This window comes from Siniperca chuatsi, linkage group LG13, assembly GCF_020085105.1.
Source record: "Siniperca chuatsi isolate FFG_IHB_CAS linkage group LG13, ASM2008510v1, whole genome shotgun sequence".
In the NCBI taxonomy this organism is placed as follows: domain Eukaryota; kingdom Metazoa; phylum Chordata; class Actinopteri; order Centrarchiformes; family Sinipercidae; genus Siniperca; species Siniperca chuatsi.
Genome location: NC_058054.1, coordinates 102501 through 121182, shown reverse-complemented (window position 1 = coordinate 121182; position 18682 = coordinate 102501). Strand labels below are relative to the sequence as shown.

At 49.7% G+C, this 18682-nt stretch overlaps 2 protein-coding genes across 2 annotated transcripts; one reads left to right on the top strand and one right to left on the bottom strand.

Annotated features, from left to right (window-relative positions):
* Window positions 1-249: 249 nt before the first annotated feature.
* Window positions 250-10974, bottom strand: LOC122886588 (keratin-associated protein 5-2). The gene is made up of 3 exons (XM_044218965.1): window positions 10530-10974; window positions 921-1003; window positions 250-601 (listed from the first exon to the last, which is right to left on the bottom strand). The coding sequence occupies exons 1-3, from the start codon at window positions 10891-10893 to the stop codon at window positions 518-520; spliced, it is 531 nt and encodes a 176-aa protein (XP_044074900.1). The 5' UTR covers window positions 10894-10974; the 3' UTR covers window positions 250-517.
* Window positions 2106-16906, top strand: dnajc1 (DnaJ (Hsp40) homolog, subfamily C, member 1). Its single transcript, XM_044218963.1, has 12 exons — window positions 2106-2380; window positions 8526-8627; window positions 9432-9478; window positions 10982-11147; window positions 11302-11399; window positions 11478-11571; window positions 11657-11744; window positions 12139-12302; window positions 12508-12627; window positions 14763-14811; window positions 14898-15289; window positions 16559-16906. The coding sequence occupies exons 1-12, from the start codon at window positions 2219-2221 to the stop codon at window positions 16625-16627; spliced, it is 1551 nt and encodes a 516-aa protein (XP_044074898.1). The 5' UTR covers window positions 2106-2218; the 3' UTR covers window positions 16628-16906.
* Window positions 16907-18682: the final 1776 nt, after the last annotated feature.

Genomic DNA, 18682 nt, shown 5'->3' with positions numbered 1-18682 from the left:
CCAGCAGGGGGACCAACAGTGGGACCAGCAGGGGGTCCAGCAGGGGGTCCAGCAGGGGGACCAGCAGGGGGACCAACAGTGGGACCAGCAGGGTGTCCAGCAGGGGGACCAGCAGTGGGTCCAGCAGGGGGTCCAGCAGTGGGACCAGCAGGGTGTCCAGCAGGGGGACCAGCAGGGGGACCAACAGTGGGACCAGCAGGGGGTCCAGCAGGGGGTCCAGCAGGGGGTCCAGCAGTGGGACCAGCAGGGTGTCCAGCAGGGGGACCAGCAGGGGGTCCTGCAGGGGGTCCAGCAGGGGGTCCAGCAGTGGGTCCAGCAGTGGGTCCAGCAGGCGGCCCCTGATAGGCTGATCCGGCCCTGGTGTAAAGGCACCTCTGACGGAGCTGGCGGCTGAGTAATTGGTGCAGTGATGTAATTACTTTTCAAAGAGTAATTAGAAATTGATGACAGTATAATAAGACACAACGTGTTCTTACACCTGGTGGTCATCAGAGGAACTGCAGTTTAACGAGTTTCATCACCACAAACAGCCAATCGCAGGACTGATGTTAGCCGTTGCTATAGAAACTGGAACAGGTGTGACGTTCAGGTGTGCTGGCTGCTGCAAAAAAAAATCAAATGAAAATAAAAGATGTGAAGTAAAACTTCAGAGACTTTCTCCTTTTTGTTTTAATATTATTATATAATTATAAATTATATAATAATATGGTTGAGTTATATTCACAGGAATTATTATTTTCTCCTGAAACACCTTTTAGTTTTTGTTTTCACATTTCTCACCTGACAAAATATTCGTCATCATGAAAAGATGATGAGAATAAGAGTTCGGTCGAGACCGGCTCTGTAGGAAAAGTGCCACGAGATAACTTCTGTTATGAACTGTTGCTGTGTAAATAAATAAATAAATAAAAGTGAAATACCTGAATGTTAGTGGAAGGTGTGAGAGCAGCGTGACGATGAGTCGTGATGTGTGACAGCACCACCTGCTGGATCGGACTGTGAACTGATGTTTGACCAGTTCATGTGACGTCGGCCGTTCACATTAAATGATGGTGAGAGAGACATGATGTTAATGAAGCAGCCACAGGTCACGATTACAGTCAGAATCAGTGAAACTTTATTGTCCATCGCAAGGTGACAAAAATGTGTCTCACACAGGTAGAATGAAAACATGCTGTGGAGGCGGGCAGGACAGCTGCAGCAGGAGAGGCACAGCTGGCAGCTGCCCAGGACTTGTGCTGCACTGCAACAAGTTCCCTCTGGATAAATAAAGTACAGTCTTATCTGTCTGATCTTTTATTTATTTATTTATTTATTTATATAGATACACACACACACACACACACACACACACACACACACACACACACAGTATATACCTTCGTTTTACATGTTGTGTGATTTATTGTTGTTTTAACAGCTAATCGAACATCTGGCACATTTACAGCGATGTTGATCAATGTGCATTATTGTCCCTGAAAATAAAGCAATAGAAATAAGCACATAGCATTAAGATCAGTTTGGCTGTAAAGTGGCAATAAAATAATAATAATAATAATAATAATAATAATAATAATAATAATAATAATAACAGAGAGTAGTAATTCCTTCAGACGTCTCAGATATCTGCTGCTCATTTATGACTCGTCCAAACTTTCATTGATTTAGATTCATTTCATTAAAAACTTGGTGATACGCGTTTTATGTTTTGGGCTTCTTCTGACTGAAATCATCTAACTACAAATATTTGTTCCCTGTCGTTATTTGGTTGATTTAAAATGTTTTATTATCTGAAAGCAAGCAGCAGGTGTTTGATTCTGTATATTTGTTTCTGTGTCTGTCCTCAGGTTGCTGCTGAAATCTTTGAGTTTTATGTTTCGGGACCTCGTTAAAAACGAGACGTCACACCTGAAGGCTGTTATTTATTTATGTGACTAATTTCCATTCAAACTCTGAGAGTTAAACATGTCTTTAATGTGACTGATTTTAGTTCAGTACTCTCCTCTGGTCCTGGTTTCACTGGTTGCATGTTGAGGTTCTCCTCTGATCCTCCTCCAGGTGTCGCTGCAGTCACAGACAGAGCTTTTATTTTGACAGTTTAACCCGGATGTGACCGGTGGTATCGTTCCGGTTCAGATACCGATGAGCTGGCTGACGGACGGCAGCAGACCCGCGTCTTTAACCCGTGTTTTCTGTGACTTACTGTAACGGTTTCTCGATGATGGGGGTCTGTGCGGCTCCGTGCAGGTCCCTGCTGGTCTCCCTGACCCTGCTGGTCTCTGCGGTCCCCTCTCTGACCGCCTGGGACGCGGATCTGGAGCTGCTGGACCTGGTGGAGGAGATCCCGCAGACCTTCTACCAGTTCCTGTCCCTGGACCAGGTCCGTGCTAAATGCTAACTATCTCCATGGTAACCGTGCAGCAGCCGCTAGCTTGGGGCTAATGCTAACAGCTGAGTGCCACGCACACAAAGGGGCTAAGCTAGTTAGCAGCTGTAGCTAATGTAGAAACCGAACCAGACCAGTGATCCCAGTTAACTCTGGTTAGTTAAACTGGTTCAGTTTCAGTTCTGACCAGGTGAATGAGATTAACCAGCTCAGGCTAACAGCTAGCTCAGGCTAACAGCTAGCTCAGGCTAACAGCAGGTGTTTGAGCGCGATGTAACGGGATGTGGTTTGTGCTGCTGTGTTTCTGTTATTGTGTCCAGCTCACCTGGATGGACACAATAACAGAAACACCTGTGAGTATTACTCGAACAGGTGAATCAACACAAACTGAACCTTCACGTTTGGTTGCGTCAGCAGCTGTTCCTAATAAACTGGACAGAGCGTTGTGAAGTGTTTGTGTGTTCACCTGCTGCTGGCAGCACAAAGACATGCAGGTGAACTCAGGTGGTCTGTTAAATAACAGAGAACACACCTGCAGCTCCTGTTTATATTTAAAGTCCAGATTAAGTGAACTATTAGTTCCACTTTGTGTGTAGAACACGTGTCATACAGGTGAGTGCAGCTCAAAGGGCTGAACAAGTTCAGAATCAGAATCAGAAATACTTTATTGATCCCCGAAGGGAAACTCTTTGTTACAGCAGCTCACCTTTACGTCAGCGCACACAGGAGAAAGTGCTAGCAAACAATATGATACACTATAAAACACTATAAACACTATAAAACAGGTCAGAAAATAAATTAAGTATCATGTCGGTATAAGTATAAGATAAACTAAGTGTCGAGTACCAAGTGGGTTTACCGGTTGATGGTGATAGTACAGTATAATAATACAATGTAACCAAATAAGTAATAAGTAATAGTAATAAGCGGAGGTGCATGTACTGTCGAGAGTAATAGAGGTATATAATATCAATAACAATAAATAAGAAAAACTAACAGGAAAACTAATATTGCACAGGAGTAGTACACAGAATATTGCACAGTTATTCAAGTATTGCAGAGATGTTAATGATCAACGTCCAGTTTAGTGACTTCGGGTCATACAGACTGACACTTAGAGGGAGGAGCTAAAGAGTCTGATGGCCACAGGCAGGAATGACTTCCTGTGGCGCTCTGTGGTGCATTGTGGGGGGATGAGTCTTCCGCTGAAGGTGCTCCTTTGTTTGACCAGCACGTCATGGAGCGGGTGGGAGACGCCGTCCAAGATGGTGTGTAGTTTACCCAGCATCCTCCTCTCTGACACCACCGCCAGAGAGTCCAGCTCCACCCCCACAATGTTACTGGCCTTACGGGTCAGTTTGTTGAGTCTGTTGGCGTCCGCTACCCTCAACCTGCTGCCCCAGCATGCAACAGCATACAGGACAGCACCGGCCACCACAGACTCATAAAACAGCTTCAGCATTGATGGCGTCCTCAACTCCCAGCCGGGGCTGGTAGGCGAACTGAAGGGGGTCCAGGAGGGGTCTGACGATGGGCCGCAGCTGTTCCAGCACTAGTCTCTCCAGGGTCTTCATTATGTGGGAGGTCAGTGCCACCGGTCTGTAGTCCTTGGAGCCACTGGGACGTGGCGTCTTCGGCACAGGAACGAGGCAAGATGTCTTCCACAGAACAGGGACCCTTTGAAGACTCAGGCTCAGGTTGAAGACATGTTGAAGGACTCCACGTAGCTGGGGGGCACAGGCTTTTAGCACCCCGGGGCTAACGCCATCGGGGCCTGCAGCCTTGTTTGAGTGGAGTTTCATCAGCTGTCCTCTCACCTGGTCAGCAGTCAGGCACACAGCAGAGGTTACAGGTGGGGGAGGGGGGGAGTCGTCGGTCTGGAGAGGGCTGTTAGCCTGATGGGGAGGGGGGAGCAGAGTACTCAGAGGAGCTTGAGGGCTGGCAGCAGCTGAGTTAGAGGGGGGATGAGCAGGAGCCGGTGTGTCGAATCTGTTAAAGAACAGATTAAGTTCGTTGGCCCTGTCCAAGCTGCCTTCAACTCCTCTGCTGCCAGTCGGTCTGAAGCCAGTGATGGTCTTCATGCCGCTCCAGACCTCCCTCATATTGTTCTGCTGGAGTTTCCGCTCCAGCTTCCTCCTGTACTTCTCCTTGGCCTCCCTGATCTTCACCTTCAGGTCGGCCTGGATTGCCCTCACCTCCTCCCTATTACCATCAGTAAAGGCCCTCCTCTTGGCATTCAGAATGTCCTTGATGTCCTTTGTTACCCACGGTTTGTTATTTGGATAACAATGGACCATCTTAGTTGGGACATTGCAGTCCACACAGAAGTTAATGTAGCCAGTGATGCACTCAGTGAGCACCTCAAAACACTCCTGCAGTGTCTCATAGGCCTCCCCTGTCCACCTCCTCACTGTCCTTGTGGTCGCGGGCTGCCTTTTAACCAGAGGCACATAGCAGGGTTTGAGGTGAACCAGGTTGTGGTCTGACCTACCCAGAGGGGAGGGGGGAGAGCTGTATGCATCCTTAACGTTAGCATACAGCAGGTCCAGTGTCCTCTCCCCTCTAGTAGGACAGCTCACATACTGGGTGAAATTAGTCAGTGTTGTTGAAACACTGACATGGTTGAAGTCACCCGAAATTAAAATGAGTGCACTCGGGTGTTGAGTCTGGAGATGTGCTATGGCGGTGTGAATGGCGTTGCACGCCGATGCCGGGTTAGCAGAGGGGGGAACGTAAACAGCCACAACAATGGCATGTGAGAATTCACCATCTGTTGTTAACTAGAACAGCAAGCCTGCCGCCTTTCCGCTTACCGCCCCCGGTGTGATCCCTGTCGGCCCGAACAGTCTGAAAGCCGTCGATGGAAACGTTATGGTCCGGGATATCCTGGTGTAGCCATGTCTCAGAGAAGCACATCAAACTACACTCACGGAACTCCGTCTGACTCCGGGCTAACGCCGTTAGCTCGTTCATTTTATTCGCCAGCGATCTCACGTTGCCCATTACGAGAGAAGGCAGACACGGCTTAAATCTCTTGTTCTTAAGTCTTTTTTATCTGCACCCCTCTCTCTTCCCTCGCCGCTTCGTTCCACCTCTGCATCCTCGGTGTGTCCTCCTCCAGATCTCAGTGGGGACATCGGTTGTCCTGGGCGCCATGCCGCTCGGCTTCAGCGCGATCAGCTGTTCCCTGCTGTAAACAATGCAGCCAAACAGCTGATCTGCAGCGGTGCCCCGACCGAGTAGCAGAAGAAGAAGCTCCACGGCGAAAAAAAATACTAAAACACTTTCTACTCTCATTCTCGTAAAGAGCGTAGTTTAAATTACACACAAGTTACTCAAGTTTGGAAGAAAAAGGAAGTTAAAAGTTGGAAAAAGTAAGACGACGAGACGGAGCTACGGCAACAGGCAGCATGCGAGCTGGCGCATGCGCACTTTTGTTCAGGTCACAAGTTCAGGTCAGAGGAAGCTTTTGTTTTTCTTCTTGCAGTTTAAACACATGAAACAAACACAATAAAAACATTAAAAGTGCTGAAGTGCAAAGAATAAAGATAAAAACAACAATAACTGATATAAATAATAATTACTGAATAAATAATAACTGATATTAAAGAGTGAAAAACATAAACTGACAGACTGAAGAAACTCTGAGATCACTTCCTGTTTACTACGCGTTGTTCGACATTTCATTTCCGCCATTTTATCTCTTCAACATGTCCTCTACTGCAGAGACTGTGGAGTGAACTGTTACAAAGTTATATGCTGGACCCGAGGTGGTCCCGTGGTGGACCCGAGGTGGTCCCGTGGTGGACCCGAGGTGGTCCCGTGGTGGACCCGAGGTGGACTTGAGGTGGACCCGAGGTGGTCCTGTGGTGGACCCGAGGTGGTCCTGTGGTGGACCCGTGGTGGTCATGAGGTGAACCCGAGGTGGTCCTGTGGTGGTCCCGTGGTGGACCCGAGGTGGTCCCGTGGTGGACCCGAGGTGGACTTGAGGTGGACCCGAGGTGGTCCTGTGGTGGACCCGAGGTGGTCCTGTGGTGGACCCGTGGTGGTCATGAGGTGAACCCGAGGTGGTCCTGTGGTGGTCCTGTGGTGGTCCCGTGGTGGACCCGAGGTGGTCCCGTGGTGGACCCGTGGTGGACCCGTGGTGGACCTGTGGTGGACCTCAGGTGGACCTGGTTCATACAGTCACAACATGTCAGACAGACCGTGAAGAGTTTTAAATAATGTAGAAATTAAACTGACACAGAATCAGTGTAACGACTTTAAACAGGTGTGTTTCAGCTCTGGATCACCTGGAACTGAGCTGTAACCAGACCGTCAGACCGGTTTGAGGTGAGTTTCTTCTGGTCTTGAAAGAGTTAAAGATCAGCGAGCTGCAGCTGACAGACAGCTGATACCTCCGGTAAAGGCAGAGAGCTCTTCATGGACGGGCTGCAGGGACGGTTTCGGACTGGAAAACCTTGTCCTTTAACTCAACACGTTAGCGCTTCACTGAACTGTGTCTGGTTGACTCACGGCTGCTGAAACCAGCTGCAGGTCCGTAACCAGCGTTCAGATCCTCATTAGGTATTTGGAACATGGACTCGAGCAGTTTGAGGCGCTTCATCAGTTGCGATGATGTGGTGCGTTCACTGCCTCTTTCACACACGGTATGTTCTGACGCTGTCCCGTGTTTTCTAAACTCTGCCACGTGCTTTAGGACGGCTGAAACCACCAGGTCCTCCGCAGTATTTAAAACCAGAACAGCCACGCAGCCGGAGCCGCGTGTGCAGTTAGCTGCTGTAACGGTAAATGTCCGAGTCGCACTCTGGTCCACGTGATGCAGCACTTTAATCAATCCCCCGAAAAATCTTACAAAACATTGCAGAACGTTCTCAGTTATGCTAACTATGCTAAACTTTGTCCAGGATAATATAACAACAATGTATTACCTTTACATTTATTATTATTATTATTATTATTATTATTATTATCTGCGAACCCGTTACAGTACTGTATTTTTATTGGTTTCCGTAGCAACTGTGGTCTGTCTTGTTATTTCTTTTACTTCCCTTGATTTGTCAGATTGCTAAAGCTTCATGTTGTGCTCAGATCTGTTGTGACTGTCGGACCAAACATTTGCTGAAGTGAAAGCTGATCTGGAGCCAGTGAGCAGACACACAGTCTCCTGTAACTGTCAGAAAGCTGATCTGGAGCCAGTGAGCAGACACACAGTCTCCTGCAACTGTCAGAAAGCTGATCTGGAGCCAGTGAGCAGACACACAGTCTCCTGTAACTGTCAGAATAAAGTCAGCGATTTCTCCTGACGAACCTCAGCAGAGGAAGACGAATGTTACTGAGGTAAAACTGTGTTCAGGTGTTCACCTGTAACTGCCTGTCTCTCTCTCTCTCTCTCTGCCTGTCTGTCTGTCTCTCTGCCTGTCTCTCTCTCTGCCTGTCTGTCTCTGCCTGTCTCTCTTTCTCTCTCTCTCTGCCTGTCTCTCTCTCTGCCTGTCTCTCTCTCTCTCTCTCTCTCTCTCTCTGTCTCTCTCTCTCTCTCTCTCTGCCTGTCTCTCTCTCTCTCTCTCTCTCTCTCTCTCTCTCTCTCTCTCTCTCTCTCTCTCTCTCTCTCTCTCTCTCTCTCTCTCTCTCTCTCTCTCTCTCTCTCTCTCTCTCTCTCTCTCTCTCTCTCTCTCTCTGCCTGTCTCTCTCTCTCTCTCTGCCTGTCTCTCTCTCTCTCTGTCTGTCTCTCTCTCTCTCTGCCTGTCTCTCTCTCTCTCTGCCTCTCTCTCTCTCTCTGCCTGTCTCTCTCTCTCTCTCTGTCTGTCTCTCTCTCTCTGCCTCTCTCTCTCTGCCTGTCTCTCTCTCTCTCTCTGCCTGTCTCTCTCTCTCTCTCTCTCTCTGCCTGTCTCTCTCTCTCTCTCTCTGTCTCTCTCTCTCTCTGCCTGTCTCTCTCTCTCTCTCTCTTTCTCTCTCTCTCTCTGCCTGTCTGTCTGTCTCTCTCTCTCTCTCTGCCTCTCTCTCTCTCTGCCTGTCTCTCTCTCTCTGTCTGCCTGTCTCTCTTTCTCTCTCTCTCTCTCTGCCTGCCTCTCTCTCTGTCTGTCTGTCTCTCTCTCTGCCTGTCTCTCTCTCTCTCTGCCTGTCTGTCTGCCTGTCTCAGGATGCGTCAGCAGCAGAGATAAAGAAGGCGTATCGACGTCTGTCTCTCATTCTGCATCCTGACAAGAACAAAGATGAAAACGCAGAAACTCAGTTCCGACAGGTGAGAAGCGTTTCTACACAGGTGTGGATGTGATGGCGGCACCAGATAGTCCATTGTACTCTACCAAAGTTAAACATGACGGTATCCATCATAGAAAAGGTTTCAGTCGTAGTCGTCTGGACACTGTTTTCAGAATCAAGACGTTTCGGCTCCCATCCTGAAGTCACTCTCAATTGTGAAAATGTTCTGAGAACTCAGAAATTTAAGCTACTCTGTGTTGCTTAAGCCCTGCCCTCAGGCCTTAGGCCTGATTACTTATTACTGGGCCATCATGGAAACAATTAGGTCAGTTTCAGGTGAAACTAGGCAGGTAAACAGCAGACACTCAGGTAGACTCCTCCCTGAGGGCAGGGCTTAAGCAACACAGAGTAGCTTAAATTTCTAGTTCCCGTTCCATTTTTTCACAATTGAGAATGACTTCCGGATGGGAGCCGAAACGTCTTGATTCTGAAAACAGCGTCCAGACGACTACGACTGAAACCTTTTCTACAATGGACCAGTCCTGGACGAATGAGGGACGACACGTCTTACGACTGTAACTACTTTTACTAAATCATGAATTATTTACATCATCGACAGAGAATTACTCATTAATTCTACAAACTTAAACACCAAGGTACAAACTACTGGAGTTAACCATCAATCACTGTTAAGATTTTGATTACTCAATAATTAATTAATCAGCAGAGCAGTGGCAGCAGTGTTTGTAAATCCCAGCTGATCAAATCAAACACTTAAGTGCCAATATGGCAAAGATGAGATTTAATGTTCAGATGACTAACTTTCCGTTTGTTTCATTTTCAGTTGGTGGCCATTTATGAAGTCCTGAAGGACGAGGAGAGACGACGCAAGTGAGTCTCACCTCTCTGCATCACCACATACACCCAGCTCTCAGCCAATCAGAGGACAGAGCCAGACCTCTGGAGCTAGTCCTTAGACCTCTGCAGCTAGTCCCTGTACCTCTGCAGCTCGTCCCTTCCCTCTGCAGCTAGTCCCTGTACCTCTGCAGCTCGTCCCTTACCTCTGCAGCTAGTCCCTGTACCTCTGCAGCTCGTCCCTTACCTCTGCAGCTAGTCCCTGTACCTCTGCAGCTAGTCCCTTACCTCTGCAGCTAGTCCCTGTACCTCTGCAGCTAGTCCCTGTACCTCTGCAGCTAGTCCCTTACCTCTGCAGCTAGTCCCTGTACCTCTGCAGCTCGTCCCTTACCTCTGCAGCTAGTCCCTGTACCTCTGCAGCTAGTCCCTTACCTCTGCAGCTAGTCCCTGTACCTCTGCAGCTAGTCCCTTACCTCTGCAGCTAGTCCCTGTACCTCTGCAGCTCGTCCCTGTACCTCTGCAGCTCGTCCCCAGACCTCTGCAGCTAGTCCCTGTACCTCTGCAGCTAGTCCCTTACCTCTGCAGCTAGTCCCTGTACCTCTGCAGCTCGTCCCCAGACCTCTGCAGCTCGTCCCCAGACCTCTGCAGCTCGTCCCCAGACCTCTGCAGCTCGTCCCCAGACCTCTGCAGCTAGTCCCTTACCTACCTCTGCACCTCTGCAGCTCGTCCCTGTACCTCTGCAGCTAGTCCCTTACCTCTGCAGCTAGTCCCCGTACCTCTGCAGCTCGTCCCTTACCTCTGCAGCTAGTCCCCAGACCTCTGCAGCTAGTCCCTTACCTCTGCAGCTAGTCCCTGTACCTCTGCAGCTCGTCCCTGTACCTCTGCAGCTCGTCCCCAGACCTCTGCAGCTCGTCCCCAGACCTCTGCAGCTCGTCCCCAGACCTCTGCAGCTAGTCCCTTACCTCTGCAGCTCGTCCCTGTACCTCTGCAGCTCGTCCCTGTACCTCTGCAGCTCGTCCCTGTACCTCTGCAGCTAGTCCCCGTACCTCTGCAGCTAGTCCCGTACCTCTGCAGCTCGTCCCCTTACCTCTGCAGCTAGTCCCCAGACCTCTGCAGCTCGTCCCCAGACCTCTGCAGCTCGTCCCCGGACCTCTGCAGCTCGTCCCCGGACCTCTGCAGCTCGTCCCCGTACCTCTGCAGCTAGTCCCCGTACCTCTGCAACTCGTCCCCGTACCTCTGCAGCTCGTCCCCGTACCTCTGCAGCTCGTCCCCAGACCTCTGCAGCTCGTCCCCGTACCTCTGCAGCTCGTCCCCAGACCTCTGCAGCTCGTCCCCGTACCTCTGCAGCTCGTCCCCGTACCTCTGCAGCTCGTCCCCAGACCTCTGCAACTTGTCCCCAGACCTCTGCAGCTCGTCCCCAGACCTCTGCAGCTCGACCCCAGGCTGCCCATTACTCTGAGGACCCTGAGGTTTGTACTTAGTGCTATACAGTATATATACAGTATATATATATATATGTGTGTGTGTGTGTGTGTGCAGGTATGATGACATTCTGGTGAATGGCCTTCCTGATTGGCGGCAGCCGGTCTTCTACTACAGACGAGTGAGAAAGATGAGTAACGCTGAGCTGGCCTTCCTCCTCTTCCTCATCCTCACTGTGGGCCACTATGCTGTCATCTGGTCCATATACCTGGAGAAACAGCTGGTGAGACAGCCAATCAGAACACAACAGATACACAGACAGCCAATCAGAGCACAACAGATACACAGACAGCCAATCAGAACACAACAGATACACAGACAGCCAATCAGAGCAGGCCTGGTCATGTGATCTGATCATGAATCCTCCATGTTTCCAGGATGAGCTGCTGAGTAAGAAAAAGAAAGAGAAGAAGAAGAAGCTGAGCTCCAGACCTGCAGAGGACCTCAGGTGTATCGGCCAGGACCGGACCGACAGGTACAGCTGTGACATTATCACTGACCTCCTGTTTTCTTGGTTTGTTTGTGTTTGTTATAGTTTGTTTGTTGTTTTCAGAGTTCAGGACCGACCTCACTGGCAGGACATCCTCCCTCTGAAGCTGAGCATCTGGCTGTATCTGTCCATCAAAAACCTGCCACAGACCGTCCAGGTAGTAGGTGAAGCAGTTCAGTCTTGGTCTCTGATCAGTCCTGGTCTCTGCTCCTGGTCTTAGTCCTGGTCTCTGTGTGTTATAGGAGGTAAAGCAGTACTATGAGGACTACCAGCAGATGAAGCAGCAGCAGCAAAGAGAAGATGCTGAAGCTGAACAGGAAGCTGCCCCCAGTAAACACTTTTTACATAATTTGCTTCCAGGCAGCTTTAGTTTCTGTTTATTTCTTTAAAATAACAGATAACAGACTGTAAACATACAGATAAATAATCAATCACGTTTAATATTTACGCTACTGTTGGTGTGTTTAAGGACAATCTGAGATTTAAGACTCGGCCACTAAACAGAAAACTTTAATGAAAGAAACAAATTCACATTATCGTTTTAACACATTTCACGTCAGATGTTGGATGTTGGACTTTCATAGAAGCACCTGAACACACCCAGATCCACACAGATTGATCCAGACTTTGCGCACCGTCATCTGACGATGTTTAGTGTAACTTCCTGTTTGAGCTCTGTAACCTGAAGATGTTTAGTTTTATTTCCTGTCCACTGTCGATTCAGGAGAGAAGAGGCCGAAGGTCAAAAAGCCGAAGGTGGAGTTTCCTGTTTACGAGCCGTCATCAGACCACCTGAAGTACCAGAGTTATGATCAGACCACGTCCATCGAGGAGATCGAAGACCAGATGGATGACTGGCTACAGGACCGCAAAGCTGCAAAGAAGAAGGTCTGATGTTATTGATCAGTTATTACTCTGATCAGTTCGTACTTCAGTAAGATTAAAGACAAGATCTGGTGGAGAACAAACTTTTGAATCTCTTCATACATGTCATCGGAATTTCAGTCTAAATGTCGTCAGGCTGCAGACTGGACTGAAGTGAACTACAGGTGTGACAGACACCTGGATGATGTCTCTGTGTTTATGTCCTCAGGCTGCAGACTGGATGGAGGACGAGCTCAGCCTCCTCAGCAGGTTGATGGTTAAATTTCCTGGAGGAACTCCGGGTCGCTGGGAGAAGATAGCTCAAGAACTGGGACGATCGGTGACCGATGTAAGCCTGTTTAAACTGGTTTAAAACCAGTTTAGTTTGAATCATACTGGGGATTGGTGTTTTGTTTGAGACAGAAGAGAAGATGGAAATCAGGTTCACAGTGTCCCGTAGAGCTGGACAGAATCAAGTCGCTCTGACTGGGGATTGGATAACGACGGTATAATGTGTAACTTCGGGTAGATCCACAGATATATTCTGGAGCAGTGAGATGACTTGCTTTGTGATGTCAGATTCTGATGAGCGAGTCTCTTGCAGTAAACATCAGGATTTCTCCACAAAGGTGGTAATCCACGTAACGCATCTCGTCTAGTGATCAGTTTAGTTTGTAAATGACGTCCTAGACAACAGACATATCTGACATTTGTTGTGTGAAATAACACATCTGCTCTTTTTTGCTGAAGGTCAGTGTTTTATGTCAGAAGTGTATTACTTTTTATTATATTAGTGGCGGGGGTCTTTATTCCAGAGGAGGTGGTCCACCTCAGCTATAAAACACTGCAGGAAACGTAAATCTGCAGGATAAGACGAGACAGCCCCACAATGTCCAGAGCTTTCAGGATCTCAGGGTGAATCTTATCCACACCTGGTGTCACTGCAGAGATTTTTAACTCCCTCGGTGATCTCTGAGTAATGGACAAGTCTTCCCCAGAGTCCAGCTCTGCCTCCTCTATGGAGGACGAGTCGGTCGGGATCAGGAGTTCGGGTTCAGACAGTATCCTCAGTCCTGGTCAGCAGTTGTCCTCCCTGCTGAAAAGAGTTTGAACTAAGTCCTGCGTCCACCTAGTGAGTCATCTGATGGTTTGTCAGAACCTCTTTGAGGCCAACTGAAAGTCGTTCTCCATGGCCTCCCTGAACTCCTACAGTCCTTCTGACCTCTTGGGTGAACCAAGCCTCAGTGACTCTTCCAGCTTGACAGCTTCCTTCACTGCTGAAGTCCACAAGCAGGTTCTCAGGCCGCCACCTCAAGAGGCACTGATGATCTTCTGGCCACAACTCTGAGCTGCCACCTTCACAATGAAGGCTTTGAACATGACCCACTCTGAGTTCGTGTCCCCAGCCTCCCCTGGGATGCAGGAAAAATTCCTCCTCAGATGGGAGTTGAGGATCTCATGGACAGGGGCCTCAGCCAGATATCCCCAGTTCACCCTTGTTCGGGTTTACTAGGTCTGTTCTGCAGTCGCCCCCACCACCTGATCCTACTCACCACCAGGTGGTGATCAGCTGACAGCTCTGCTCTTCTCTTCACCTGAGTGTGCAAGACACACAGCCACAGATCTGGTGAAACAACTGCAAAGTCAATCACCACCTTTAGTGTTCAGGTACCAGGTACACTTACGCTTCAACCACCTTATGCTTATATGTGCACCAACCAAAGACTCCAAGAAGGCCAGGTTGAACTGTTGTCAGTCTTCCTCTCCCACTTGGTGGCTTTCACCCTGGTCAACACTGGAAAGGAGTCCAGTCCCTATCCAGCAGTTTGGTTAAAGAGCCGGTACTGTGTGTAGATGTGAGCCCAACTAGGCGTAGTCAGTATTCTTCCACATCCCGCATCAACTCTGGTGACGTTCCACCAGACAGGTGACGTTCCACCAGACAGGTGACGTTCCACCAATGCCCCTAATTCTTAGCTCCAGCCTTACAGGTGGTGGGCGAACAAGTCAACAGTGGCACAATCCCATCCCTTCAGACTGGGCCCGACCGGGCACCATGGATGTAGGCCCGATCACCAGGCCCTCCCCAGCGTGCTCCTCTCCCAGGCCTGGCTCCACGAGAGGGGCGCTGTCTGTCTAATCCGGGTGAGGTTGCTTTATAAGGAGTCTGGGCTCACTCTTGGTTTGACCCCTTATCTGGGACCAATTTTCCTTCGTCACCCTACCAGGAGCTGCAGTCCCCGACAATACAGCTCCCAGGGTCGTGGGGTTTACACAAACCCCTCCACCATGATAAAGTGGCGGTTCTCGAAGGGGTCAAACAAGATACAACATGTTAATCAGACGGACTTGGAGTTTAACTAGGCTAGGAGCTAGCTGCTCTCAGCTGCTTCCAGTCTTTGTGCTAAGCTAGGCTAAACATGTGACTCTGACAGACTGTTCCTTTAAACATCAGAAACAGACTAAATCTGTTTTCTTCAACAGGTTACGACTAAAGTCAAACAGCTGAAAGACAACGTGAGCTACACCTCAGGTAAACTCTGAGGTTCTACTGTCACTATCAGGTTCTACTGAGGTTCTACCGCTAGGTCTATTTAACCATGCCGTTCTGTGTTTCAGGTCCGGTGAAGCTGTCGGAGCTGAAGGGACCTCTTCTTCCTGTGAGGTCACTTCCTGTTGCTGACAGTGTGATGACTCAGAGAGGGGGCGAAGCCTACGAAGAGGAGGAGGAGGAGGAGGAAGAGACCGCTGCGGCAGTCAGGAGGAGGAACAGGAAGTCAGCAGCCACAGACGGTGGGGAGGTGAAGGTCAGAGGTCGTCGGCAGAGAGATTTCGACCCAGCGGCGGTGGAGGAGGAGGTGGTGGAGCCTCAGGAGAATAGGGAGAAGGCAGACCCTGCTGTCTGGACTCAGAACCAACAGAAACTGCTGGAACTCGCTCTGCAACAGTTTCCCAGAGGAACCGCAGAACGCTGGGACCGCATCTCCAAGGTGGTCCCCGGGAAGACCAAGGTGAGGACTGAGACAGCGAGTGTGGACAATCTACATGTCACACTGTCCCGACAGGTAGACAGACAGGTGGTGAGTGCTATCTGGATCTGAGATGGCCGAAACAGCAGCAGAACATAAAACACAGACGTTACAAAACATACGAGACAGACTTAATATCAAATACAAGTAAAATATGAATAATCAAAGACAACAAAACACATATGGTGAAAAGGATGATGTATCACATTATGGTGGAAAAATGAGGCTCTTGCACGTGTTGTTACTCACAGATTCATGCAGATAATTTATTGGCAAATAGGAATTTTCAAATAATCCAGCAGTTACGGAGCAACAAGCACAACCTCGGTGCTTGTGCCGTCATTATGGGTCCACGAGTTCGAGTCCTGACTGCGTCATGCTGTCCCAGACACTTCATCAGTTTTCAAACATGTTTGACTTCCTCGTAGCCAAAAACAAGATGCGCTGGTAGTTAGTGCATCTCGGGGCTGAGTCTAGGGAGGAGAGCAGCGTCCAATCAGAGCGCGGGAGGAAACGGGGGGCTCTGAAAAGGGAAGTGGACCGTCCAAAACAAAACAAACACACTACAAAGAGGGCGAAGATGGACTCAAGCATTAAGCGGATTCTGTGGACACGAGATGATCGATCATTGGGTTCTGGCCCTCGTCAGGCTCCATCACTGACCGCACGTGAACCAACCAGACACAATTAGCAGCTCGCATGTTTTCGTCGACTGTCACGATCATTCGCTCCTGTCGCAGATCTCTCCAAATACGGTATTCTTGTAATGAATGGACCTGGTCTGAGATCAGTTGCGTAGTTTGTGCGCCCTCATGTCACCATGACAACAGTCTGGGACAAAACATGTCTTGTGGTTTGAACAACTCTGAGATTTTTAAAGTCTTGTAGTCGGCACTCGCCTTAAGTCCAATATTCTCTCTCTTAAAGCCGAGTTGAGCTGCAGATTCAGCTGATAATTCACTACCAGACACACCAAAGACATCATTTCATACTTTATTCATACTTTTATTATAGAAATAAACATTATAGATGCTTTAAAGAAATATATAATCTGTATTAAACGACAGAGCTTCTCTGAGATGAAGCAGAACGGGATTAAACGGTTGTCGTCTGCATAAAGGTGCACACCTGGTCACATTTACCCAGGTGTTCTGAGCATTACGACATGCACACAACATTATTGATTAATATTGATTAAATTATTGATTAACTATTTGATCTGTATTGTTTTTTTGTTTTTGTTTTTTCCAGGAGGAGTGTATGATTCGTTATAAGATGTTGGCGGAACTCATTCAGAAGAAGAAACAGGCCAAAAGCTGATAAAAGTGACTTGTCAGGTTAACTGTCAGCAGTGTTTTATTTCTGTCCAGGTGAGCTGCCTCCTGATTGGACTGAATTATAATTAGTTTGTTTTTTGTTTTTTATCTGTGTGACGTGGCGTCTCACCTGCTCAGGTGTGTTTTATAACTTGTTTCAAAGGAAGCAGGTAACTAGTTTGAACCCACCTGACCTCTGACCTCACAGCTTCATGTGCCTTAGCTCCGTTCAGCATGCTGTCAATCAACTTCTGTTCCACTGATCAATAAAAAGTATTTATTATCTCCTGCAGTTTTTCATTGTTTCAGTTTGCTGTCGTGTTTAGTTGTCAGACATCTGCTGATGTTTGAGCGTCACAGGTAAAGTCCCGTGTTTATCATCTGTAATCAGTATACAGACAGGTGACATGTGACAGGTGACATGTGACAGGTGACATGTGACAGGTGACATGTGACATGTGACAGGTGACAGGTGACATGTGACAGGTGACAGGTGACAGGTGAGAGCTGACAAGTGAGAGCTGACAGGTGAGAGCAGGCAGGTGAGAGCAGACAGGTGAGAGCAGGCAGGTGACAGCAGACAGGTGACAGCAGGCAGGTGACAGCAGACAGGTGACGGCAGCAGGAAGTGTGTCTGCGTGGAGTCCGGCCTCCACGAGCCTCCAGAGCAGCTTCAGGGCTGCTGGAGTCTGAGGAGCTCTGCTGGAGGACGAGCGCCTCCTCCACCAGCTGCTCCCTCAGTTATATATCCAGCCTTTATTAAGCAGCTCGTCTCTGAGGTCAGACACACCTGAGTGCAGCAGGTAGAGACACCAGCTGAAGGACAGACAGCAGCAGAGACAGACGTCTCCACACAGATCTGAAGGTTTATATTAAATCATCTGGTCTGATGGAGACGCTGCTGCAGAGCGCTGTCTGACACCTGAGACCTTCCACAGGTGTGATGCCGGGCTGAGACCTTCCACAGGTGTGACGCCGGGCTGAGGTCAGGTGACTGATCCTCACCGAAACCTTCCACAGGTGTGACGCCGGGCCGAGACCTTCCACAGGTGTGACGCCGGGCCGAGACCTTCCACAGGTGTGACGCCGGGCCGAGACCTTCCACAGGTGTGACGCCGGGCCGAGACCTTCCACAGGTGTGACGCCGGGCTGAGGTCAGGTGACTGATCCTCACCGAGACCTTCCACAGGTGTGACACCGGGCTGAGGTCAGGTGACTGATCCTCACCGAGACCTTCCACAGGTGTGACACCGGGCTGAGGTCAGGTGACTGATCCTCACCGAGACCTTCCACAGGTGTGGCGCGGGCCGAGACCTTCCACAGGTGTGACGCCGGGCTGAGGTCAGGTGACTGATCCTCACGAAACCTTCCACAGGTGTGACGCCGGGCCGAGACCTTCCACAGGTGTGACGCCGGCCGAGACCTTCCACAGGTGTGACGCCGGGCCGAGACCTTCCACAGGTGTGACGCCGGGCTGAGGTCAGGTGACTGATCCTCACCGAAACCTTCCACAGGTGTGACGCCGGGCCGAGACCTTCCACAGGTGTGACGCCGGGCCGAGACCTTCCACAGGTGTGACGCCGGGCCGAGACCTTCCACAGGTGTGACGCCGGGCCGAGACCTTCCACAGGTGTGGCGCCGGGCTGAGGTCAGGTGACTGATCCTCACCGAGACCTTCCACAGGTGTGACGCCGGGCCGAGACCTTCCACAGGTGTGACGCCGGGCTGAGGTCAGGTGACTGATCCTCACCGAAACCTTCCACAGGTGTGACGCCTGGCCGAGACCTTCCACAGGTGTGACGCCTGGCCGAGACCTTCCACAGGTGTGACGCCGGGCCGAGACCTTCCACAGGTGTGACGCCGGGCCGAGACCTTCCACAGGTGTGACGCGGGCCGAGACCTTCCACAGGTGTGACGCCGGGCCGAGGTCAGGTGACTGACCCTCAGGGAGCGCTGCTGCACCGAGGCAGCTGATGTTTCTGTTGTTCAGCTTCTTCCTTTCGTTTGTCCCGTCTGTAAGCGGTTTATTGATCGTGCATAATCAGTATATAAAGATATT

Coding starts and splice junctions, on each gene's coding strand:
- dnajc1 (XM_044218963.1), top strand. CDS start 2,219: ATGATGGGGGTCTGTGCGGCTCCGTGCAGGTCCCTGCTGGTCTCCCTG. Junction 12,628..14,762: donor TGGGACGATCGGTGACCGAT/GTAAGCCTGTTT, acceptor TTTCTTCAACAG/GTTACGACTAAAGTCAAACA. Junction 14,812..14,897: donor CAACGTGAGCTACACCTCAG/GTAAACTCTGAG, acceptor TCTGTGTTTCAG/GTCCGGTGAAGCTGTCGGAG.
- LOC122886588 (XM_044218965.1), bottom strand. CDS start 10,893: ATGGGCAGCCTGGGGTCGAGCTGCAGAGGTCTGGGGACGAGCTGCAGA. Junction 1,004..10,529: donor TCTGGGGACTAGCTGCAGAG/GTAAGGGGACGA, acceptor GTCAAACATCAG/TTCACAGTCCGATCCAGCAG. Junction 602..920: donor CACCTTCCACTAACATTCAG/GTATTTCACTTT, acceptor TTTTTTTTGCAG/CAGCCAGCACACCTGAACGT.